The 22,653-nt window shown below is 52.7% G+C and overlaps 9 protein-coding genes across 9 annotated transcripts; 4 read left to right on the top strand and 5 right to left on the bottom strand.

Annotated features, from left to right (window-relative positions):
• Positions 1–264: 264 nt before the first annotated feature.
• On the top strand, positions 265–717 carry QC761_308805 (uncharacterized protein; the record flags this gene model as incomplete). Its single annotated transcript, XM_062878026.1, has 1 exon — positions 265–717. One exon carries the CDS (start codon positions 265–267, stop codon positions 715–717), a length of 453 nt encoding a protein of 150 aa, XP_062733855.1.
• Positions 718–2,329: 1,612 nt separating this feature from the next.
• On the top strand, positions 2,330–4,181 carry QC761_308800 (uncharacterized protein; the record flags this gene model as incomplete). Its single annotated transcript, XM_062878025.1, has 3 exons — positions 2,330–3,242; positions 3,298–3,450; positions 3,520–4,181. 3 exons carry the CDS (start codon positions 2,330–2,332, stop codon positions 3,744–3,746), a joined length of 1,293 nt encoding a protein of 430 aa, XP_062733854.1. The 3' UTR covers positions 3,747–4,181.
• Positions 4,182–4,859: 678 nt separating this feature from the next.
• RIX7 (Ribosome biogenesis ATPase rix7) lies at positions 4,860–7,259 on the top strand (the record flags this gene model as incomplete). The annotated part of the gene is made up of 1 exon (XM_062878024.1): positions 4,860–7,259. The coding sequence occupies one exon, from the start codon at positions 4,860–4,862 to the stop codon at positions 7,257–7,259; it is 2,400 nt and encodes a 799-aa protein (XP_062733853.1).
• Positions 7,260–7,703: 444 nt separating this feature from the next.
• QC761_308780 (uncharacterized protein) lies at positions 7,704–8,812 on the bottom strand (the record flags this gene model as incomplete). Its single annotated transcript, XM_062878023.1, has 2 exons — positions 7,704–8,692; positions 8,746–8,812. 2 exons carry the CDS (start codon positions 8,810–8,812, stop codon positions 7,704–7,706), a joined length of 1,056 nt encoding a protein of 351 aa, XP_062733852.1.
• A 1,360-nt stretch (positions 8,813–10,172) lies between these two features.
• Positions 10,173–12,840, bottom strand: QC761_308770 (uncharacterized protein; the record flags this gene model as incomplete). Its single annotated transcript, XM_062878022.1, has 2 exons — positions 11,109–12,840; positions 10,173–10,986 (listed from the first exon to the last, which is right to left on the bottom strand). The coding sequence occupies exons 1-2, from the start codon at positions 12,182–12,184 to the stop codon at positions 10,173–10,175; spliced, it is 1,890 nt and encodes a 629-aa protein (XP_062733851.1). The 5' UTR covers positions 12,185–12,840.
• Positions 12,841–14,515: 1,675 nt separating this feature from the next.
• Positions 14,516–15,828, bottom strand: NRC2 (serine/threonine protein kinase, AGC; the record flags this gene model as incomplete). Its single annotated transcript, XM_062878021.1, has 2 exons — positions 14,516–14,958; positions 15,012–15,828. The coding sequence occupies 2 exons, from the start codon at positions 15,826–15,828 to the stop codon at positions 14,516–14,518; spliced, it is 1,260 nt and encodes a 419-aa protein (XP_062733850.1).
• A 1,472-nt stretch (positions 15,829–17,300) lies between these two features.
• Positions 17,301–19,264, bottom strand: QC761_308750 (uncharacterized protein; the record flags this gene model as incomplete). The annotated part of the gene is made up of 2 exons (XM_062878020.1): positions 19,104–19,264; positions 17,301–18,794 (listed from the first exon to the last, which is right to left on the bottom strand). The coding sequence occupies exons 1-2, from the start codon at positions 19,155–19,157 to the stop codon at positions 17,301–17,303; spliced, it is 1,548 nt and encodes a 515-aa protein (XP_062733849.1). The 5' UTR covers positions 19,158–19,264.
• Positions 19,265–19,267: 3 nt separating this feature from the next.
• QC761_308740 (uncharacterized protein) lies at positions 19,268–20,976 on the top strand. Its single transcript, XM_062878019.1, has 3 exons — positions 19,268–19,366; positions 19,465–20,401; positions 20,462–20,976. Exons 2-3 carry the CDS (start codon positions 19,751–19,753, stop codon positions 20,549–20,551), a joined length of 741 nt encoding a protein of 246 aa, XP_062733848.1. The 5' UTR covers positions 19,268–19,366; positions 19,465–19,750; the 3' UTR covers positions 20,552–20,976.
• TMA46 (Translation machinery-associated protein 46) lies at positions 19,696–22,361 on the bottom strand. The gene is made up of 3 exons (XM_062878018.1): positions 21,513–22,361; positions 20,066–21,460; positions 19,696–19,993 (listed from the first exon to the last, which is right to left on the bottom strand). The coding sequence occupies exons 1-2, from the start codon at positions 22,139–22,141 to the stop codon at positions 21,025–21,027; spliced, it is 1,065 nt and encodes a 354-aa protein (XP_062733847.1). The 5' UTR covers positions 22,142–22,361; the 3' UTR covers positions 19,696–19,993; positions 20,066–21,024.
• Positions 22,362–22,653: the final 292 nt, after the last annotated feature.

Below are 22,653 nucleotides of genomic sequence, written 5' to 3'. Positions count from 1 at the left end.
TGGATAGCTACCTTGAATTAGGCAGAGATGGTACTCTGTATCAATTGGTTGTATTGAATCTATTTGGTGTCTTCATTGGGAATATTGCTGCTCTTAAGCTTAAGCCATCTCAAAAAGACGGCAGTCCGTCATATGGTCCGTGCACACAAGCTATGAATTTCTGAAGCCATTGGATCTCTCGCTTTCTTACAACCGCTTTTACCTTTTCTTCAGTTTCTTCACACTGCAAAATTCGACTCAGCTCAACACCAGATCTTCATCGTCATGACAACCCCCACCACAACCGAACTCCTGACCTCGTACCGGCACCTCTACCGCTCAGCCCTCCAGGCAGTCCAGTACTCCAAGCCGGCGCGGTACGTGATCCGGGACCAACTCCGTCTCGCCTTTCGGGATAGGTCCAACCTGGCGACCTACCACCCCGAGAGGATCAGGAGGACGGTTTGGTTTTTTCACGCGGCGTCTCAGTCGAGGGGGTTGGAGCACAGGATTTGCAAGACGTTGGTGAGGGTGCACTGGGAGAGGACGAGGGTGGACAGGAAGAGCTGGAAGCATCTGCTGAGGGAGAGGGAGGAGGTGGAGAAGGCTAGCGAGAAGGTGAAGAAGAGGTTGGCGGAGAGGGGGGGGGATGTTGTCAAGGAACGGGGGTTGAGGTGGAGGGGGTGGGAGGGGGTGGTGGGGATGTTGAATGAGAGTATGGGGTTGTGTTTGAGGTGATTTTTGCGGTTTACAATGAAGGGAGGGTGGTGGCTAATGGTGGTCGCCAAGACTGCGGGAAGCTTTGTGCTGCATGGTGATGACAGTACACCATGTGAGGCGTGCCTGGGCCGATGGCCGGCAGGAACCGAGGGGCGGGAGATGCGGTTTGACAACTGCATTTGCCTTGCTATCTATCTAGGTGGGCTGGAAGCTGAGCTGAGCTGGCTTGTGATGGTGGGAAAAGGCAGTTCAAGTTTCACGACACGAGTCGAGCTTCCGAAACGAAACACTCAAGACAGTCGAAACTGCGCCAATATGAGCACAAGCGAAAGGAAAGGGACTGGGACAGGCAGATACCCTGATATAGCGGGTCTATAAAGGATAGGCGGGCGCAGATTGGGTGTCGGCTTTATCCAGGCTGAGGGGAGGGAGATACAAGCAAAAAGCTTGGTTGAGATGTCAATGATGAGTGGATGAGCTGTCGCGGTTGTCTGAAGGTGGGAGGGGGGCGCATGCTGTGTCCCGGCGGAAAAGGGCCATCTTGTCACTCACATCAGCGCATTCAAGAGGAAAATGGGACGGGAGCACAAGAGATTGGAAGATTGATCTGCTTGTGGCATGCTACACTGGGACAATTCTGTCGCATTTCTTTGTCTGCGATACAGATTTGTCTGTGATTGATTTTATATACTGGTGCCCATCACCCATCACCAACCCCTCTTGGAGTCTCGCCCATCTCACGAATTGCATGTGTTTGAATCCCGTCGCCTAATCAGGTTAGACGATGCTGCAGCAATGACGTTAGCCTAGTCGGATTGAAGCCATCGTAGGACCCCTCCCACCTCAACCCAACCGCGGGGGAAAAAAAAACACATTGCAGCGAGAGCTGCAAGCACGCGGAAAACAGGCCGTAGCTAGCTTTTTTTTCTCCTTCGGCCTTTCGCTCTTTAGCAAACACAGCTTTTTGATTCTTTCACCGCAATTGCAGAGCTTCGGGTAAGGAGATCCTCGCCGAGGTCGGGACTAGCCGCTAAAAGTCTAGACAGCCGACGCTCTTACCGCGCCCTTGAATCATCTGGTCATGGTGGAGAGTTGCTGGAGCTTGCCCACGCCAACCAGCGACGATAGGAAGCTTCTTTGTGTGTCGTGACCCCGCAATCTACCTTTCGAAAAGCACCACTCTCGTCAATTGCAAATGCATTGAACTGCTGCTGCACAACCACACAAACGATAAGCTCGACGGCCGTCCCATCCACCAATTGTCACCCGACCTACCCCCCCTCCTCACGTCGGTCCCGTTCCTCCTCATTGACGACCTACCTTTCCTCCCATCCCGCGAGAATACAAACGGAAATCAACAGATTACCCACCAGTTTACTCACCACCACAGCCTGGAGCTCTTCCCATCGACACAAAGAGCCAGAGGCACGGCCCCTTTTTCGACCGGACCCGCGGGGGGTTCTTGATGGACCCTTCTGCGACCGCGCTGCTGAGGACTCTGGTCTCGGCTGCTCCCGAGGCCACCGTCTTTTAGCTGGCCGGCGCTCAGGATAGATAGAGAGAGAGAAAGAGGAGAACGAGGGGACAAAAAATCACCTGAGAGACAGAACAAAAGCAGGGACAAGCTAGCATGCCTGCTGAGCTCCAGTCCGCCGAGAACGACCATCGCCAGAGAATCCTCCTCCAACAAGATGGTGCAGCCCACAGTCACCACCGACCTCCGTTTCCCATCATGCCTCCTTCCCAACAACAACAGCAGCAGCAGCAGCAGCAGCAGCAACCACACCAGCTCAACGTGAACCAGAACGAAGCTACTAGCTCCAGCCGCGGCACTAACAGTAGTGGTACCACCACCACCTCCTCCTCCTCCGCAACAACCGCGTCAGCGGCGAGGACGGACCCCCGCTTTGCGACGACGAACCAGCCAACGCCCCTTAGCAGCAATGCCCTTTATCAGCGCTTCCTCAAGCGTTACCGTGTCGAGGTGGCCGCCTCGGCCTCGAGCGTGCTCTCCACCCTGACGACGTTTCCTCTCGACAGCGTCAAGACGCGCATGCAAACATACCGGTATAATGGCTTTGTGGACTGCGTGCGGCGGACATATCAGACGGAGAAGTTTAGGGGGTTCTTCCGAGGAGTGACAGCACCGATGGCCAGCATTACGCTTGTTCGGACGATATCCTTTTCGATTTACCAACGGTCAAAGTATGCGTACAGCGACTGGGTCAAGAGACATTTTGGGGTGGATGTGATGGCACAGGTAGCGCAGCAAGGGTCATATCCGAACTTTTGGTCGATTGCCACGTTTGGAGCGGCTGGGATGACGGCGGGGTCTTGCATAACAGCCATAGCCTGCCCGTTCGAGTTGACGAAGCTCAGTGCCCAAGTGTCAGTGTTGATTGCGGATAAGAAGAATTGCCCAAAGCCCGAGAGCCATGCTATTGCGGCGAGTTATCAGAACAAGGGGACGCTGAAGACGATGGGGAATATCATCAAGCATAGGGGGATTGGGGGGTTGTATACTGGTTTCCGGTTACATCTCTGTGAGTTTGATTTCTTGAGGGGAGACAGGGGGATTTGATACTGACTTTACAAAAGTGCGCGATACCCTCGGCACAGGAACATACTTTATGACGTATGAGAGCAGCAAACAGCTCTTGACGACATTTGGAGGAGATGGGACACACTCTAACCCACTGGCGGTGCTGGTGGCAGGCGGCCTCTGTGGCATTGTATCTTGGGCCCTGATATGTAAGTGTTTGGTGGGATCTGTCGTGTGTGTGACCATGGTTCTAATTTTTCGCTCATCAACAACCACAGACCCAGTCGACTCGGCCAAGAGCATCTACCAGCGCAACTCGCTCATGTACTCCAAGGGCCAAAAAGTCGAACCGGTCAAGATTGCCTTTTTTCAGCGCAACATGTACCGCGGTCTTGGTGTGAGCATGGGGAGATCGTGCGCTGTGAACGCCGTGTTTTTCTCATCGTTTGAGTTCTTGAAGAAGCGCATCAAGGCGATGGATGAACAGAGCCACCACCAGCTGTAAAGTTTTTGTCTGGAGGAGAGATTATTTGTGGGTGTGTCTGATAACGCATTCATGAGAAAGATGTTGTTGTATGTTTTCTGTAATATTGTATCTCTTTTTTTTTTTTTTTTGTCTTAGAAAAGCTTCCAAGACGGAAAAAAACATGGTTGTATAAATCTGGTTTTCTTTCCGGCTTTTTATGGCGGCGCATTATTTATCTGAAGCCTCTCTGGAGAGGGGTCTGGTTTGGCTGGTTCATATCATATCATGTTGTTGTCATATCATCAGGGGGGTGTGGTGGTGGTGGTGGGTTGGTTGGTGTCATGTTATGGGTGGGTGTGAGAGGGAGGTCATTCACGCGGACATGTGTTTAGTCATGGCGGGACTACAGCATATGAGATTAGGTTCTATGAATTTGGTAGTCAGGAGGTATGAAAATATTGAATAGTAACTTTCAAGGTAGAGGTTTTGTGGTGTTGATGTGATGAGAGCATTCATCTTGGGGTGATTTGAGCCTCAATTACATGGTGGGGGTCATACGTGAGCCACCGCCTTTTCCCACCGATGTTGTGGACAAAAAGATGGGGACTGCGACGCGAGATAAGGAGATTGAAATTGAAGCACTGTATTTGTCGACTATCTTTATAGGCCTATGGTATATTTTCAAGACTTATGAAACCGTGTATTATGGTGTATTAACCATTTTTAAACGCTGTCAACTCAGGGTTAGGGTACTATCCACCGCCCCCACCATTTACTCCCCGCCAAGACCCAAACCACACACAGTGCGAAAACTGAGTATTCATTTCATTCACAACTTTTTTTTTTTTAATCTCATTCATCACCAGCAGCAGCATGCAGCCAGAGAGGTTCTCACATGAAACCGCAAGAACAATAATCACTCCCAAGATCCTGTTGTGGGTATCTTGACACCCCACCCGAGTCAAATACATTTTCTCTCTGTGTCAGAAACCAACGATACTAAACACCCTCTTTTTGGCGGCGGCGGTTTGCAAAAGATTTTTGCACAACACATTCTTCCCCAACTCATTCAAGCCACAAAGCCTATTTCCCTTTTTTTCTCTTTTGGAGGGGGGGGGGGATTATTATTTTTTTTTGCAACTGCAACGAACAATGTCCCGACCACCAAGACCTTCAACATCTGGCGGGTTCAACCCCAACCTCCGTCTCGATCGGGAAGTCTACGGGATAATCCAAACGTTGGATTCACAGAGGGAAAAACCGGGGAGGTTGGCAGTTTCGACGGTTTATGACGCGATCAAGAAATCAAATTCCAGTGTGGCGAGGCAGAAGAAGAAGGTTTTGGAGGAGTCGATTGAGCGGGTGCTGGAGGTGAGGGAAAAGCAAATGAAGAGGGATCGGGAGGGGGAGGACGAGGAGGATAGTGATGAAATTGTGGAACGGATGGAGAGGGAGAGGAGGGAGGCGAGGGATGTGGGACTGTTGAATCGGCAGATTGCGAGAGGTTGGGGGTTTGGGAGTGCGAAGAGTGATGATGGGGGGAGGTCTGTGGAGGATAACGGGGCGGGTCAGGATGGGGAGGAGAGGCCTCAGGCTACCGTTGGGACGCCTAAGGATGGTACTGACAGGCCTAAGGAAACGACTGATAGGCATGCGAATGGGGAACCAAGGCCTAAAAAACGAAAGGGCACGCCCAAGGAGGTGGACAGAACGCCCCCGACAGGAATCTCGATACGGGATATCGCCGGTGTGGACGACACGTTGGAGAGGCTGATGCAGGAGATCTGGTTCCCGTTGAATGCCGGGGAGGCCTGTGAGAAAATGGGGTATCGGTATGGTAATGGTGTTTTGCTTCATGGGCCGTCTGGCTGCGGCAAGACCACGCTTGCGCACGCTGTTGCTGGGAGCGCGGGCGCGGCGTTTATCCCCATTTCTGCGCCTTCCATCGTTGGTGGTACATCGGGCGAGTCGGAGAAGAATATCAGGGATGTGTTTGATGAGGCTATTCGCATTGCGCCATGCCTCATTTTTTTTGACGAGATCGATGCCATTGCTGGCAAGAGAGAGAGCGCGAACAAGGGCATGGAGGGCAGAATCGTGGCCGAGATTATGAACGGGATGGATCGGATCAAGAGGAACACGCCGCTGGGGAAGAACGTGGTGGTTTTGGCGGCTACAAACAGACCAGAGTCGCTCGACCCAGCGATCCGGAGACGGTTCGGATCGGAAGTGGACATGGGCATGCCGAGCGAGAGGGCGAGAGAGCAGATTCTGCGGTCGTTATCACGGGATTTGAATCTTGCCGAGGATGTCAACTTCAAGGAGCTCGCCAAGCTGACACCTGGTTACGTGGGCAGCGATTTGCAATATGTCGTCACGGCAGCGGTATCAGAGAGTTTCAGCGGCAGTCTTCAGCAGCTCCTTCAAAAGGCCCGCGGCCTCAGGCCAGCAGATGAGGACGCAGGCGAGGTCTCCAAAGCGCAGCAGGACTGGCTCCTTCTCGAAGAACACCGGCAAGCCTCCTGGGGAGAGACGCAAATCTCCAACGAGCAGTTCAAGACAGCTATTTCTCGCGTCCAGCCGGCCTCCAAGCGCGAGGGCTTCAGCACCATCCCCGACACCACCTGGGCCAACGTCGGTGCCTTGGGAGACGTCCGCAAGAAGCTTGAGATGTCTATCATCGGCCCTATCAAAGACCCAGAGCTCTTCAATGCGGTTGGCATCAAGCCGGCAGCTGGTATCTTGCTCTGGGGTCCTCCAGGTTGCGGCAAGACTCTCGTCGCCAAAGCCGTCGCCAACGAATCCAAGGCGAATTTCATCTCCATCAAGGGTCCGGAGCTGCTCAACAAATACGTCGGTGAATCCGAGCGGGCGGTCCGTCAACTATTCTCTCGCGCCAAGTCTTCAGCTCCATGCATCTTGTTCTTTGACGAGATGGACGCCCTCGTGCCAAAGAGAGACGACTCCCTCTCTGACGCCAGCGCCCGCGTGGTCAACACCCTCCTCACCGAACTCGACGGTGTGGGCGACCGGAGCGGCATCTACGTCATTGGCGCAACCAACAGGCCAGACATCATCGACGAGGCCATCCGTCGTCCTGGCCGCCTGGGAACCAGCATCTATGTCGGTCTGCCTGGTCCGGAAGACCGCATCGACATTCTCAAGACGCTCTACCGCAACACCATCACTCGCCAGCAACAGCAGCAGAAAGAGCAGGAAAAGGCCGCTGCTGCGGAAGCCATGGATGTGGATAATGAAGTCGCCGCTGAACAACAAGAGCTTGAACAGGAGGCTGACTTGTCGGAAGTGGCGCTGGATCCCAGATGCCAGGGGTTCTCTGGTGCTGATTTGGGCAATCTTATGCAGGCGGCTGCGCAGGCTTGCTTGGAGAGGGCGTACACGCTTAAGCTGCAGCAGATGGGGCAGCATGCTACTGCGAAGAATGGGGTCAAGTTGAAGAGGCCGGTGATTACGAAGGAGGATTGGGAGAAGGCGCTGTCGGAGGTGAAGCCCAGTGTGAAGGATGCGGAGAAGTATGCTATGATTGAGTAGGTTTTATATAGTTGGGGGAGGGGTAGAGGAACAATAGGTAGGGACGTGGGTAATACGTTTCGAGGTCTTTTTGGTCCGAATGGAGGAGTTTTGGTTAGTGCAAGTAGGTGTCATTTGGTTGTGTGATGGGTGCTCTGAGGAGTGTGGTATGTGTCTTTCGAAGTGCAGAGGGTGTCTAGGTGCTTGCTGGGAGGTGTGTGCTTGGCAATAAAAGGCTGCTCTAGGGCCCTACATCAGGTGTGATGTAGGCTGTGACAGGTGTTTCGCGGGTTGCAGACATGATTGTGTATGAAGAGTCGTGTGTCTCATATTGCCCGTTTCTATACAATCATCCCGCAAAAGAACAGAAAAGTAACGAAAAACGCCTGCTAGGTACCCAAAGACTTACCCTCCCTAACCATCCGTCTATTTCATAAATTTCATTTCCAGCCGCCAATTCCCACCTTACTCAACCTTCCCACCCCTGAACACCCTCCCCGGGAGCACCAACCCGGTAAAACCCCCCGACCAGCAAAAGCACCAAAACAGGACAAACAAGAACTTTGACAGGATGGACAGACGCTGATCATCTCGCGAAGGGTAAGCCTCAACCTTGATGTCGCTCCTCGTCAACGCCTCGATAACACCCCTCCCCTGTTCCAGCTCTTGCTCCTCCCTCTTCTTCCTCCTGGCCTCTCTCACCTCCTCGTCAAACCACCCCTTCACCTCTTCGCACGCGTCGTTGAAGCGGTAGATGTAGTACTCCCTTTCGTGCTCGGGGATTAGGACTACAGTCCCGGCCAGGGCGGCAGTGAGGAGGAAGATCCTCCAGGCCCAGGCTCTTCTTTCGATTCTTTTGAGGGTATTGACGATGCCTGGAGTGGTGGTGGGGTTGGTGAGGGGGGCGAGTTTTTGGAGGGTTTGGTCTGTTGATTCTTGGATGAGGCGGGATAGGTGGAGGGAGAGCTGTTGTTTTAGGAGAAGGTCGATTGGGGGTTGGGCTGGGGGGTTGACGGCTTGGGCGGGGGTTGTTGGTGTCGTTGGTGTTGCTGGTTTTGCTAGTGTTGCTGATGTTGCTGGTGCTGGGGTTGCTGGGGTTGCTGGTGTCGCTGGTGTCGCTGGTGTCGCTGGTGTCGCTGGTGTCGCTGGTGTCGCTGGTGTTGCTGTTGTTGCTGATGTGGCTGGAGTCACTGGTGTCGCTGATGTGGTTGGTGTTTCTGTCACTTCTTCCTCATGTTTTCGGATCTGTTTCCGGAGTTGGTCGGCTTCGTGCCAGGTGTTGGTTTTGTGAAGTTTTTGACGGAGGGAGAGGATGTCGTCTTGCTTGGTGGTGGTAGTGGTGGTGCTGGGATCGGTGGCCTCTTTCTTTGGCTCTTGATTAAGTTTGTCAGAGTCCTTCTTTTCACTGTAGTAACGAAGGGGGGTTTGGCGATAGAGAGGAGTGAGGCGTGGTGCTTGATGGTGTGGTTAGCAGAGCAAATGGCATGTGAGTGATGGGCATTCTCACCTGTTCCCCTCACGGTGAGGGGCACCACTCGTCGGGTTATCACATGGCGGGGGATGATTTGGAACATCTTCAAAGTCGAAGCAATGACTGCTCGATGTTAAAAAGGGAACAAGAAGGGAACAAGAAGGGAGATGATAGAATTCCAGATTGCTGAGTGCTGTGATCCTCAGCAAGACTTTTTGTGAGAGGGTTGATTCTCGTGAAAAATTCTCCAATCTCACAAGAGAAGAGGGGAAGTGAACCACCTGCAAGGGCGGGAGGAAGCGGGCTTATCTTGGTCGGTTGGTGATACCCGATGTATGCCGACATGCCCGAAAAGTCGATTGAGAATATTGGGCTTGTGTGCTTGATGGATTGGATGGTACCTTACTACAACCATTTGAATCCACACGATATTTGGACTGGCTCCTCAAACCACATAGAATGTTCTTGCGTAGTGAAACGCTATGCCCCACACTGATACGTGATCTGGATGCAATGTTTTACATATGCGAACAGAAACAAAGGCAAGATAAAAGTGAGAGCAAGTTTGGGTTTTAACTAACAACCCCATGATACCTTAATACTGTCCATTTGGCAGGCTGGTATACCATGAACAACCCACATGAAGCTCTGAACTGACTGTCCTTTCACTCTCAATCCCACCATCAATCCCACCATCATTCCCACCATCATTCCCACCATCATTCCCACCATCATTCATCTCATTCCCCTGAACTTGCCCGGATCACCTCCCCTCCTTCAGCAACAGCAGCAGCAATCACTCGATTCACCCCCCTCGTCTCCGATCCAGCCGGCAAATCATCATCGAAACGAAGTGGGACGAATATGCATACAGCCATAAGAACGGATATCACTGTGTGCCGCCCAGTCTGACTTCTTGTATAACCCGGGATTGTGTTCCCATTCTTGCAGGGGCTGTTCAGTAGTAGAGTGATCGCTAGTATCTTGGTGGTGCGAGAGCACCTGCTGCGGGCCAAGTGGTTTGGAGAATCGAGAAGTTCTTTTGGTGAAAAAGGTGGTTTGGTGCTAGGTATTGTAGCTAGATACTTGATATGTTTACACGAAGGTGTGGCTGTGTGTTGAGCGGGCAAGGTTACATGAATGTTTTATGGTCAGGAGCACCACTGTTCGGGTGACCGTCTGGCGAGAAATGTTTTGGAGCATGGCTCATGGTCACTTCCCGAGGGGGGTTAACTGTCCCAGAATGTAGACTTGCAGATATTTACTGTGAGCGATTCGTCTAGATATACCATGCCTGCGAGCATATTGTCTAGCCTCCACACGTTTGACTGTACGCTTCTCTCGAGGTGATCAAGTAACCGTCTGACCGGGCAACAGCATAGACAACTTTGATTTGACTGACCTGAACTTCACAATCTCTAAAACGAGTCTCCCGAAAACCCTCCCAACGGAGTCATCACACATCACCTTCCTTCCCTTCCCCTTGCACTCTCCCCATCCCCCTCAAGCGAATCCCTCTCCCCCATCTCATCAGGATGAACCGTCCTCCCCGGCTTCCCCATCCCCAAAACCCACCCCCCCTCCTCAACCTCAATAACTCCATACCGAATCGGCCTCCCCCCCACCCCCTTGAGCAACCCTCCAATCTCAGCATTAGAGGCCACCCCCTCCAACTGCGCCGCCCGAAAAGCCTTCGCAACCTCCAACGGCGACATCGAAACCTCCCTTCCCAGCTTCCAAAACCCATAATACAAAGGCATAACCGCCACCGTAGCCAAAACCGTAACCGCCACCGCCCCATAGAGAAACGTCATGTTAGCTACAAACACCGCCACCGTCTCAGTCTGCTCCCCCTCCAGCATCAGCTTGTGTTCAGGATCCGACGTGTTCACAGCCCCGAGAGCCGAGCGCAACGCCAGTTCGCGAACAGCTTCATAGATAATCGGTCCCGGGTCCTTGAATCTGAGGTTGCAGTTGACTTCGTCGGCAGCCGTCGCGGCCATCTCGTAGGCAAAGTACCCTTCCGACAGCGCATCCCACCGGTGATAGTCCTGCATGGGCGTCACCGGTCTGATGGTGTAGTTGGCCGAGAAGCGGTGGTTCAACAACAGCGCGAGTCCGCCGTGCGTAGAGCTGGCCCTGTTCATATCTTCCATGGCCTCGTCAAAGGTCTCAAGCGAGACTAGCTCGTCGTGAAGGGGCGACGGGCTCGGGCGAAGTTTGATGGTGTTGTTGGAGATGGTGATAGGGTACTTGACGACCGCTGGGTAGATGTCACTGTTCTCGGAATTTAGCCAACAAGCTCAAATGTCTTCTTTGTACCTCGGTGAGAAACATAGATACATCAAGGGAAAATGCAACAACTGGTGGCACAGTACACAAGACGTAGGATTACATACCAGTTGCGTGATCGAACCTCGATGCCATGCGTGGCGTCTATACACCCCTGCTCCGGCTTCCACACAGCATCATAAAAGAACTGGCGGCCGTCTTTTCTCGTGTCCACCTCCCGAAGGGGATTCTTCAGCAACGTGGCCACGAATTTGGCATTCCACAAATCTTTTGGTTTCTCACTGTAAACCGGAGAACTGACAAAGACGTTGGCACCGAGACCCGTGTAATACTGGTACCCTTCATCGACCTCGCTGTAGCTCGGGAGTCTAGTGGTATTCTCAGCCGTGCAGTCAAAGCGATATCCCATAGCAGTGATCTCGGTCGTGTATTCTCCCGTGATGTTGACCCCATCACTCTGAATCATCATTGGCGATCTGCTGAAATACTCCCCCATCACCTCACTAAAGTTCTTCGCTGGGCTCAGCTCCTTGTACCTTCCAAGCGCCACAGCGCCAAAGCCTTGTGGGAGCCGCGGAGCTGCATACACCGGACCGATTTGCACACCAGCTCTAAAGTCTTCTCGAGTTCTTACGCCCACCGCGCGTTGCAAGAGCGGGGCGTTGATAGCCACAATCGTTACAAAGGAACACGCAACAGCCGTCTTGCTCAGGCCTCGGCGAAGAATGCTCTCCACAGCATCGACTATGCCACCAGCCGCTGCCCAGCGCCAGTGTATATCCTGAACAAGACTCTGGCGAGCCGGCCGCATAGCAAGATACCACCACGTAATGGCAGCTCCTCTTACCAGGACAACTTGGATGAGGGCATTGGCGACAGTGGAGAAAATCGCAAGAAGAACCGGTGGTGGCACAGCCCAAGAGTCGACTTTCGTGTCATCTGCCCGAACTGTGATGGAGATCATGAGCCCGACCAGGATAAAAGAGAATAGTATGGACAGACTCGCTATCCAGGGGAAGCGTGGTCCAAAGCCTAGTGTCCATGGCTTTTCCGGTTGACCTGTCTTTGACTTCTCGTTGCTGACGAGGCTCGCGCCTTCTGATACTGGTGGTGGCCTTTCGTGGTCGGGTAGTGGGTGTTCGTTGTGGTTGTCGTCCATATGTGTGGTCTGTGGCCTCGTCATTTTGCTTCAATGCAGGCTGGGAGTGAACAGAGCCATCCAGCTCAATGGAGAGAAAGCTTGAAAACAGAATACATTCGATGAACCAGAGCTGTGTCGACGCCTTATAGACCCTCACCGCGACCTCCTTCCACACGAACCGTGCATGTTACAAGGCACTCCTTCGGCCGTCAATATGGTCCAGTGCGATGAAGGCCAAGAACAAACAGCCACTCGCCGTGAAGCTTGGTGTTGGTTATGATTGGGGGCCGACCGACGATCGACCCAAGGTTTAGACATCTGCAAAGAAATATGAAGCGGGCAACATTATCAGCGTGTATGTAGGTGCTGGAATCCGAGGGCTGTATATTATGCTGTGATACGTGATTGGGCTCTGTCCTACACAGCAAAAGTTCGAGTCGCTGATCTGTCGAAATTCGAGGGTATTTTCGTCAGTCACATAAGGCGATGTCGAGGCACTGCGGAAGCCTTCCAATGGTATGGAGAAAGATAGCAGACGAACTGAAAAATAGGAAAAACCCTGACTTTGACCATTGATGAAGTTGATGAGACGGGAACGATGTGAAAGGCAGTAATTATAGCCCACATACGCCATAGTTGCACTTGCCTTTCGAGAGCCTCGCTGCACAAATTGAACAGTTACATATAACGACTTCAAGTGAACAGCGAACCAGAAAGCAACCTCGGGTCCTAGGACTGACAAGAGCTTGCAACTTTTCTAGGTAGTCACCCACGGAGACATGTCACATACAACAGATCAGAACAAATCCTTCAATAACATGTGCCTCAATTCACCCGTCCCTCTTAAACTCGCTATCATCCAGCACACCATCTCATCTCTTCACTCAAACATAGAGTACGTAGCGGTAGCGTAGTAGTTAATAGTAGTAGTAGGATGTAGTAGTTAGTGTATAAAAAAAGCCTTGCTCCCACCACCACCACCACCACCCACCACCCTTCCCAGCTCGTCCCCTCCCGTCCCCTCCCCTTCTTCAAAATAGGTGCCTGTCTGCGCGCGTGTGTGTTTAAAAACGAAACCACATCAAAACAAACACCAAAGCGTTTCAAAAAAAAACAGCAAAAACACCAATCCCTTTGCCCCCACCGAAAAAAAAAAACGACCAAAAATGTTTTGAACAGTTCCTCTTTCTTTGCCCCCAACCCCCTCTCATTTCCATTCTCTTTTGCTCTTCTCGTCTCATTTACATGTTTCACAAGAAGCAAAACCACGGCTGCTTCCACAACCTCCCTTCCCCATCCTTCCCATGATGACCAGACTGTTGATGATGTGCTTGTGTTTGCCGCTGCTGCTGTCCCGTTATAATCCTGCTAGATGATGCACCGCTTCCCCTCGTCGTGGTAATAGAGGACACACCTCCCCAGCTCTCGCTTCTCGTTTCCCTCGGCCCTCCTCCTCCTCCTCCTCCTCCTCCTCCTCCTAGTACACCTGACCCCCACACCCCAGGTACACAACTCCCCACCAGCAACCCAAACCTGCTGCTGTTATGGTCCCTCTGTGGCAGCTGAGTATCCCCCTACGAATCATACCCATTCTTGCCGCCTCCGCTATTCCTGTGCTGCTGGTGTGCTGGTGGCGAGTGCTGACCATAGTGATCTTCCCCATCGTGGTGCAGCGTGACACTGTTGAACTCCTCAAACGGATCTGGCGTCTCGGCTCCTGGTGTCGCTAACCCACTATCCAGCGGCACACCCTTCGCCCCCATCGGCCTGGACCCGCTGATGTCGACACTGGCAGACTCCTTGACATTTCTGAAGTTGATCGTGTCGATACCACGTCCTTGGTTGGGGATAATGGGCGGCTTCATGTGCCTGATAAGTGCCCACTGCGTCGTCCGGAAGAAGCCGTGGGTCTTGATGTCGGATGCACCCGCCCTGGCGCCAAGACGACGGTTCTCGTCTTTAATCAATAGTTTGCGGATCAATGACTTGCAGAGGCTGGGGTGAGAGAAAGATAGCATTAGTAATGGCTTCTGACAAATGCGATGGTGCATGCGACTGCGATGCGACAGGAGACTCACTTTGATATTTGCGGTGCGCCCGCGTGGTCCGGGAAGGGAATGTCTTCGCGCAAGATGTTGGCGAATGTCGCATTGCGGTTCTTTCCCTTGAACGGTGTGGTGCCGTACAGCATTTCGTAGATCAAAATACCCAGCGTCCACCAGTCGACGGCGCTGGTGTGCCCGCTGCCCTTGATCACCTCGGGCGCGATGTACTCTTCTGTGCCAACAAAAGAGTTCGTTCGGAAGTTGGCAATGCACGACTTGGTATCGATGGTTGGCAGCGATGTCGAGCTGGTGCCGTTCTTCCCTAGAATCATCGTCGGCTTGCCGCCGGGATCAGACTGTTTTGACAAGTCGAAATCTGAAAGCATGATATGGCCAGACTGATGAAGCAGAATATCTGTGACGGATTGTCAGCACACATCCCACACGGCGCATGCAGTGATCGAGACATACTCTCTGGCTTCAGATCCCGGTAAATGAAACCCATCAGATGCAAGTACTCCAACGCGGCCGTAACCTCAGCCGCATAGAAGCGGGCGTCATCCTCCGATATGCACTTGCCCGGTCTCGTCTGCAACGCCCTGAAAAACTCGCCGCCGCTGCAGTACTCCATGCACAGATAGAGGTAGTCCTCGGACTGGAAAGAGTGATAGAGAGTGACGATAAAAGGGTGGTTGCTCGTCGCGAGGATTTCCTGCTCTGCCAGCGCTCTCTTGATCTTGTTGCGCTTGATCATCTCCTTCTTGCTCAACACTGTGTGACATGTCAGCCAGGACATTCCTCCAGCCAAGGTTGGACAGACTAACCCTTCATGGCATACAGCCTTGAACTCTTCTTCTCCCTCACCAAATACACCTTACCCACATCACCCTTACCAATCAACTTGATCTTGTCGAAACTCTGGGGGCCTACCTCCACATTCCGGACCTTGATCGAGTTGGAGCTATACGTCCTGCGGAACGCCAACGGCGACTGGTTCGGTGGTGGCAGCGCCCCGAGGCTATCTCCTTCCGGCACAGACGTGGCCAATTCCACCGCGCTGCCGGGTGGTGTCTGGGCGTCGGCAAATCCCACGCTCGTCGAGTCCTTACTCTCCGCGAGCGGCTCCTTGCTAAGCTCGGCAGTTTGTGGTCTTTCCCCGCTGCCGTTGCCCTTGGAAAACAAGCCCTGTGCATTCGGGGCACTGGCAACCCTCCTCAATTTCCTCGCGAGCTCCTCCTTGGTGCTCGCCGATATCTTCTCCACGGGCCCGCCGTTGGGGCCATCGACCTTGAGCATCGGGGTGTCGGGTGGACTCGGGGGTACGGACCCGTCATTGTGATGTCGTAGGCCGGGCTGGCCCTGGTGGGCAAAGTAGGGGTTCGCATGAGCAGTCGGGCTCATGGCCTCGTCGAGCGGATGTCCCTCGCTAGCGGTGGTCGCGCTGCGCAGGCGGCCGACGCTGAAGAACCTCGTGTTGCGGGAGGGCTTGTTGTTCTCGGAGCGCAGGGGGCCCGAGACGCCGCCGCGCTCCCGGTCCGGGGTGGTGGCATCGCGACTGCTGCTGGACGAGTTGATGCGGAAGAAACTCTTTATCTTTTGCTGGAAGTGGCTATCGCCATTTGTGCTTTTGGTTGACGGCATGGTACGGTCGTCGGGGCAGCTCTCATGGGGCTCGTTCCATGTTCGGTCTGCAAAAGAGAGAGATTGAAAAGGCGAAGGCGGATGACGACCAGCACTTAGCTTAGAGAATGGGGAACGTGGACAGTGGATGTGGATGATGTTGGGGTGTGGATCGTGGGTGTGGCCGTCCACTAGAGATGATGCAGAGAGAGTGCCAGTCGGGGCCAGTCGGGGGGCAGTCGGCGCCCGCTGCGGCTTCCAGGGATCCAGGCCCCAAGCAAGCCCAGCTCAGCGACAGCGGCCCTGGGGAAGAGTCACGGGATTCTCCGCTTGTGCCCTGTAGCAGGGCTGTGTTACTGCAACCACTCAGCGCTCTTCCTCGGAGCCACGCCTGACCTGAGCCTGGTATTCAGCCTCTTTTTCTTTTGTTGAGCTGAGGGCAACATTTATTATTTTTCTCAAAAGCTTATGATTTTCATGCTGTGCTACGTGGACCATTGAAGCAGTCCCTGACAACCAGGGCTTCCAAGCGGCCGGAGAAACAGCCAGCTATGTCAGGTGGCGACTGAGCGGGCGAACTTTGTTTTTTTGCTCTTTGGCACGGGAACTATATCACAGAACATCAGGTAATATTTGTATCAAAATTATACCAAAATATCAGAGCATGAAAAAGTCAAGTCAAGGATCGGCCTTTTCCTGAGATCTCAGATAAACCCTCCGCAGGATGAGAGTGCATATCCAGAAGTTCTAGATGCCACCTTGGCTTACACCAGACAACCACTGACAAACTCTCGCCTTCCACTTTGGACCAAACGGGCCGGTTGACCTTGACCAGAGTCTAACACGGATTAAATCCCCTTATTTCCGAGAGCCTCAACTGGAATGGAATGAATGGCTCGCTGCCCTGGGAAACAAGTCCGTCCTTTTTTTTCTTTTTTTTTAAAAAAAAATATATATATATATATATATAAATAAAAAACTCTTTGGTGCCTTGGTTGAACTGCATGATTTTCTGCTTAGCATTGTCGTTGGCCTTACCTATACGAATGAAATAAACCCCACCATCCGCCCCAAAAACAAGGAAGATAGTCTGTCGTATCAAGAGTTTAAGCTACCAACTGATCTACGCAAGGAGCATTCCGGACCACCCGATCGACCACCGCACCCGAACCAAAAAACCCGCCCGTCCGGCACTTGGACAGCTTGACTTACAAATACACTAAAACGGGGCCGCGTGTCACACTCACACTCCTGGTCCGTTGGTCGAGTCATGTCACCGTGATGATATTTCTTGCTCTTTTAGGCCAAAATGCTATGCAGTCCGTTAAGTCTGTTATCATATACAAAATATCTCCACACCAACACGCAGTAACGCTATGATGGGCCCCATCAGCGCCAAAGATTGGTAGTTATGAAAAACCAACCGCCCTGAATGATAACCGCTCTATGTTTTCATGGCAATCGGCATAATTCCCGCCTCAACAGTCCAGTACTCATCTCATCCGCCCCCTCCACTTATCCCTCTCCTCCTTCTCCTCCACGGGCAAGATAACACCCTCCCCCGTCACCCACTCCGCATACTTCTTCAGCTCCCTTTGCCTCAAGTTCCTCTTCTCCATAAAGGCGATAATAAGCTCCATCTGCTTCTCATCATACTCCGGCTCGTCTGGCGCGTTCTCATTAGCCTTCTCAGTCAGGGCCGCTATTTTTGAAACCCTTCTCCTCTTATCCTCATCTGTCTCGAGCTGTTGATCCGCTACTGAGGGTGTAACTTGTCGACCTTCCTCATCGAATAAATATTTTGGTAGTGCCGGCAGCATGACTTCAGGCTTGGGGCTGACAGAGGTGTTCTGCGGTCCGTCACCGCAGTGCCAGGCAAACGGTACAAGATGGACTTCTTCGACGTGGGTGCGAAAATCATCTTGAAATCGGGGGGTTGGCGAGGAAATGCATTTCGCCCATTTGCAGACTATCAGGCCGTCGTGGCTGTGCTTTTCGTCTGGTCCTGCTACTGCTGATGAAGAGGATGAAGGCGCCAGTGAAACCTCTGGTTGGCCGTGAACAATGAAAATATGCTTGCGAAGAGTTTCCAGATTGTGAAGCTGGGCTGGGCAGCCCTCCCATTCACATATAAAGACGGGAAATTTCGGATTGAGTTTCTTGTACTGGTCCCGTGCGGTCTGGGCTGGCTTCCGCCCTGGTCTCCCTCGAGACTCCCCGTCAGGCTTGAGCTTCCCTGATGGCCTGCCAGCTTTCCCTGATCCTAATGATCGCCCAACGGATTTCTTGACCTTATTAGACGTTGTTGATCCTGGCGTTGATGTCGAGTATGCTTGGCCTGGCCTCCAGCCTTTTGGTCTGCCGCGCTGCTTCTTAGATTGCGCTGTGTCGTCTGTCGGCTCCGAGGTATTTGAGGCCGAACGCTCAATCTCATTAACTTTTGATGATTTGAGTGTTTGCTGACCGGTCCCGTAAAAACCATGAGGTCTCAAACTAGGGAGAACATCTGAGGTGACGAGTTCGTCTGCGGACAGCTCCTCCTGTGTTATCACTGTGTAGGCCACTTTCTTGGGACTAGAGTGAAGAACCACTTGAAATCGCTCGGATATCGGTACTGCTAGTCCACAGACTCTTTGCTTTGGTCTTGGGGTGGTGTCGGAATCTCGTTGTGGTGTGAGGTCCAATAGTTGGTGTTCTTCAGGTAGTTCATCGTCGACGTCCATTTGATCCCCGTCCCACTCCTCTCCCTCTTCTTCTTGTTCGTCCTGAGAATCTTCCACATGACCCGTGCGCCCATTTTGTCGTGGTTGGTGATTATTGCGACGGCCGTTGGTTTCCTCCTCTCCATCATCATCATCAATCTCCTCCCTCCCCTCGCCATTTTCATGCTCATAACCCTGGTCGGCCGAAACACTGCCTGATGCTGAATTACCGGCAGCTCCTTCCGCCTCCCATTCCGGATCCCAAGGCATGACCAGAAAATGTTGCTGGTGAAATTGCCGGGGTTTAAATTATTCCACCTGTTCTGCGCGGTTGCTGTTGTGAGTCGCGTTAAGCTACCTGTGGCATGAGCAGCGTGTGAGATGAAGATTAATCCATGTGCAACGTGGCGCGGAGAGAAAATACTGTAAAAATCTTATGAGTTCATGAGACTGGAGCAAGACACTGAAATGAAAAAAAAAATTTGAGATCGAAAGAAGTTAGATTAATAGGAGCAATCAGAATTCGCAAGACACGAGTGTGGTCGTTAATTACAGGGTTGAAGGGCAGATTGGAGGGATTTTGGGGGCACAGACCATGGCTTCCGGGTTAGGGTTGCCGTATAAGTGAAAATAGAGAGCAAGCAACATGCTGAGACTGACGAGATCCGTTTGATGTACCGAGATTCAGGAATATAAATCCAGTGTAATCTATGATCTTTTTCTGCATTGGAAACTTTGATTGTCCTTGTGACCTAAATGTGACCTACAACGAGGAAAGGGCATTCGGGACTAATTCATTACTCTGACCCACAGGAGCTACCCGGCACTCACACCAACACCACAACTTGTTTTTACAGGTAAGTCAAACAACAAAGACTCACAGATCCTGCATCACCCCTTCGATGGTCGGAACAATACAAGGAGACAAAAAGTAGCGTAACAACAAATTGATCAGTAATTCGTTACCATACGAGCTCACTCATCGGCTTTCGAATCGCCGACGTCGAGCTCGTCATTAATCAGCAAGAGACGTACAACGCGGGGTTCATCGTTCATCTCATTGAAGCAATCGAGCACATCATTGAGCATATATATAATCAACTATTTCAGCAATCCTTTCAGATATCTACCCTTCAACTCGACAGCATCTTATCTCACAACTCTGCCAACTATATATCTGTTCCCATCCCACCAAACTCACCTCCTCTACACCACAACAACTCCCCCCCAAACCCTTCACCATGTCCAAATTCTACACTATCATCGCCGGCGTAGGCGCAGGAACAGGCCGCTCACTAGCCCTCCGCTTCGCCAAATCCTACCCCGTCATCCTCCTAGCCCGCACCCCCCAATCCTACGACCCCATCGTCACCGAAATCACCTCCCTCGGCGGACAAGCCCTCGGCATCCCCACCGACACCTCCGACGCCACCTCCCTAGCCTCCGCCTTCCAAACAATCAAAGACCACCACAAAGACGCCCACCTCGCCGCGGCAATCTACAACGTCGGCGCCGGCTTCGCAGTCAAACCCTTCCTCTCCCTCACCCCCACCGACCTCTCCGCCTCCCTCTCCTCCAACGCGGTCGGCCTCTTCAACTTTGCGCAGCAGACCCTCCCCCTTTTGCTCTCCTCCGTCTCTGCCTCCCCTCCTCACCCCCCTTCTCTCATCGTGACCGGAGCTACCGCTTCTGTGAGGGGTTCCCCCAAGTTCGCTACCTTTGCGGCAGGGAAGTTTGCTGCTAGGGCGTTGACCCAAAGTTTGGCGAGAGAGTTTGGTCCTCAGGGGGTGCACGTGGCGCATGTTATCGTTGACGGGGTGATTGACATCCCTCGTACCAAACAGTGGGAGGCGAACGGGGGCGTGGAGGATGGGAAGATCAATAGTGATGCTGTAAGTCCTGACTTTGGGTGAATGGGGATATAAAGGGGCGTTGCTGACAGGGAAAATTAGATTGCGGAGAGTTACTGGCATTTGCACACGCAGCATAGGTCTGCGTTTACGCAAGAGTTGGATTTGAGGCCGTATGTAGAGAAGTTTTAAGGACTGTAATGCCATGAAGCGAAATAGGGGTCTAATCCATGTTCTGATATGGGAAAAGCGTGATGTTGCTGTTGCGATATGCGGAATATATCATTCAAATCATAACCAGCATGGTTACACGCTATTGCTGGAAAAGGTCAGTGTTCATCATGCCAGCCTCGTCAAACGCGGAGGGAAACAGAGACTGTATACGCCCAGTGTTGACCTCGCCCGAGGCATGCCCAATCTGTGTGCTACGTGTAAAAGTAGGTAGATAAAGATGTCCCCAAACGCCCAGCCAGCCATCTTCCCCTGATCCCACTGAATTACCAATCACTTCAAAACCTGCCAGACTTTCTCCCAGTACGTTATACAAGTGACATACGAATGGCACGGCGCTGTTGCCGCCGAGGGAAAGGAGCTTCTCTTTTTGGGCTCCACTCGCCCTCGAACGGCGGCGCGACGTTGTATTTGATCGTTTGGTTTGCTTAATCTCAAGTGCCAGGCTCTGATGGCCCAGTCTCCGCAGTCGCCTCTGTTGCCGGCAAGGGGATGCCGTGGAGCTGAGCCAACCGTTCCTCTTCCTTCTTGATCCTGAGCGCCTCCGTCTCCTGGCGGAGCTTCTCCAAGTTCCATGCAGCATCGTCTTCTTCTGGCTCGTCGTCGTCGTCCATTGTCCGCCAGTTGCCACTTTCGAACAGCGCACGACCAGTGGCTTCCTTGGCCTTCCTGAGAGCCTCCTCGGCCGCCTTCTTGTCCAAGCGCTCCTTCTTCCACTTGGCGAACGTCTCGGGGGTGACAGGTGTGAGGGTGCCGGTGAGCTTGTGTCTTTCGGACTCGAGGAACTCTTCGATGGTGAGCGTCTTGAGTGGCGACTTGTCGAGCAAAGCCTTCTCCGCCGCACGCTGCTCCTTGGTCTTAAGGACGAATCTAGGATGTGTTAGCAGATTTGCAATAGGTCAACATAACCAGAGACACTTACCCAGGTGGAAGGGCATGCTTGTACATGCACTTGTCACCGCCGTTCGGGCAGACCCAGAACCAACCGTACTTGCCGTCCTCGATGGCTGAAATGAAGAACTTGCACACCTTGTCGGTGGTGGTGCGCTGGTTGCCCTTCTTTGACAAAACGACGGAACGAAGCTTCTCTTCGTCCCAATCGGCCGATGTTTCCTGCTTCTTCTTGTCCTCGTCTTCTCTAGTATCGGTGTATAGATTCTTCTTTTCCACCTTTCGTTCCACCTCTAGGTCGTGCGAGAACTTGCACTTCTTGCCCTTTTCACAGTTGCCCTTCTTGAAGAAAATGCACAGCACCGTCTTGGGATCGACACCAAAAGGAACCTTTTGAATCTGGGCTGGCTTATTGAGGAGCAGCTCGGCCTCCCTCTTCGCGTCCTCAGCGGCCTTCTTCTCACGCTCACGGGCAGCCTTCTCGGCCTCCTTCTTCTTCTGCTCAGCACTACCAGCTGATCTCATGGACGATTGGAGATGGGCAATCGTCTTCTGAGCGGCAGAACCCTTCTTGTTCTTCATGCCAAAGGTCTTGTCCTCGACAATCTTCTTGGCGTCCACCTTCTTCCCGCCGCCCTTCTGATCCTTCTTCGGAGGCATGATGGGCGATGTACTAACTCGAAACTGCCAGATTGACGTTTTGTATGGCTGTAGGAAATGTGCCGAGTCGACGGCGTAAGTGTGAGTTCGCTCGGTCTGGCGATATTCGTCTGCTGCGCGGTGCCAGTCAATTTTTTGCTGGGCGGGCCAAATTCCAGTTTCGAAGTTTCCAGGCGGGGGATCTTTCAGTGCATGTCCAGCGAGGTGGGTTGGAGTTTCTTGAATGGGGGCGGGACTTGAATGACCCACTTGGCCAGTGCGCAACAGCCCTGACGTCTGAGCAGCCTGCGCACGTGACGAGCTGCTCCCCCCATCCCTGCTAGAGACCGCGGGTACCTGTACATCGGTGACCAGGAGCGAGCTTCCAGGTGGCTTCGAGACTGGCTGGGGCGTGAAAGCTGTCCAGATCGCCAACTTTGGCACCAACATCAACTCCATCTATCAACTCCCCACAGCATTGGAGGTTTGCGCAAACAAGGCACGCTACAGGTATGGGGCTACATATCCTATCC

This window comes from Podospora bellae-mahoneyi, chromosome 3 (assembly GCF_035222275.1).
Source record: "Podospora bellae-mahoneyi strain CBS 112042 chromosome 3, whole genome shotgun sequence".
Taxonomy (NCBI): domain Eukaryota; kingdom Fungi; phylum Ascomycota; class Sordariomycetes; order Sordariales; family Podosporaceae; genus Podospora; species Podospora bellae-mahoneyi.
The sequence above is the reverse complement of the archived record's forward strand: the minus strand, read 5'-3'. Positions and strand labels throughout refer to the sequence as shown.

What these genes read in the sequence shown, in the direction of transcription:
- TMA46 (XM_062878018.1), bottom strand. Translation starts at nt 22,141, where the DNA reads ATGCCTCCGAAGAAGGATCAGAAGGGCGGCGGGAAGAAGGTGGACGCC. An exon ending in AAGCATGCCCTTCCACCTGG is followed by an intron (nt 21,461 to 21,512) that starts GTAAGTGTCTCT and finishes AACACATCCTAG; the next exon opens with ATTCGTCCTTAAGACCAAGG.
- QC761_308740 (XM_062878019.1), top strand. Translation starts at nt 19,751, where the DNA reads ATGTCCAAATTCTACACTATCATCGCCGGCGTAGGCGCAGGAACAGGC. An exon ending in GGAAGATCAATAGTGATGCT is followed by an intron (nt 20,402 to 20,461) that starts GTAAGTCCTGAC and finishes AGGGAAAATTAG; the next exon opens with ATTGCGGAGAGTTACTGGCA.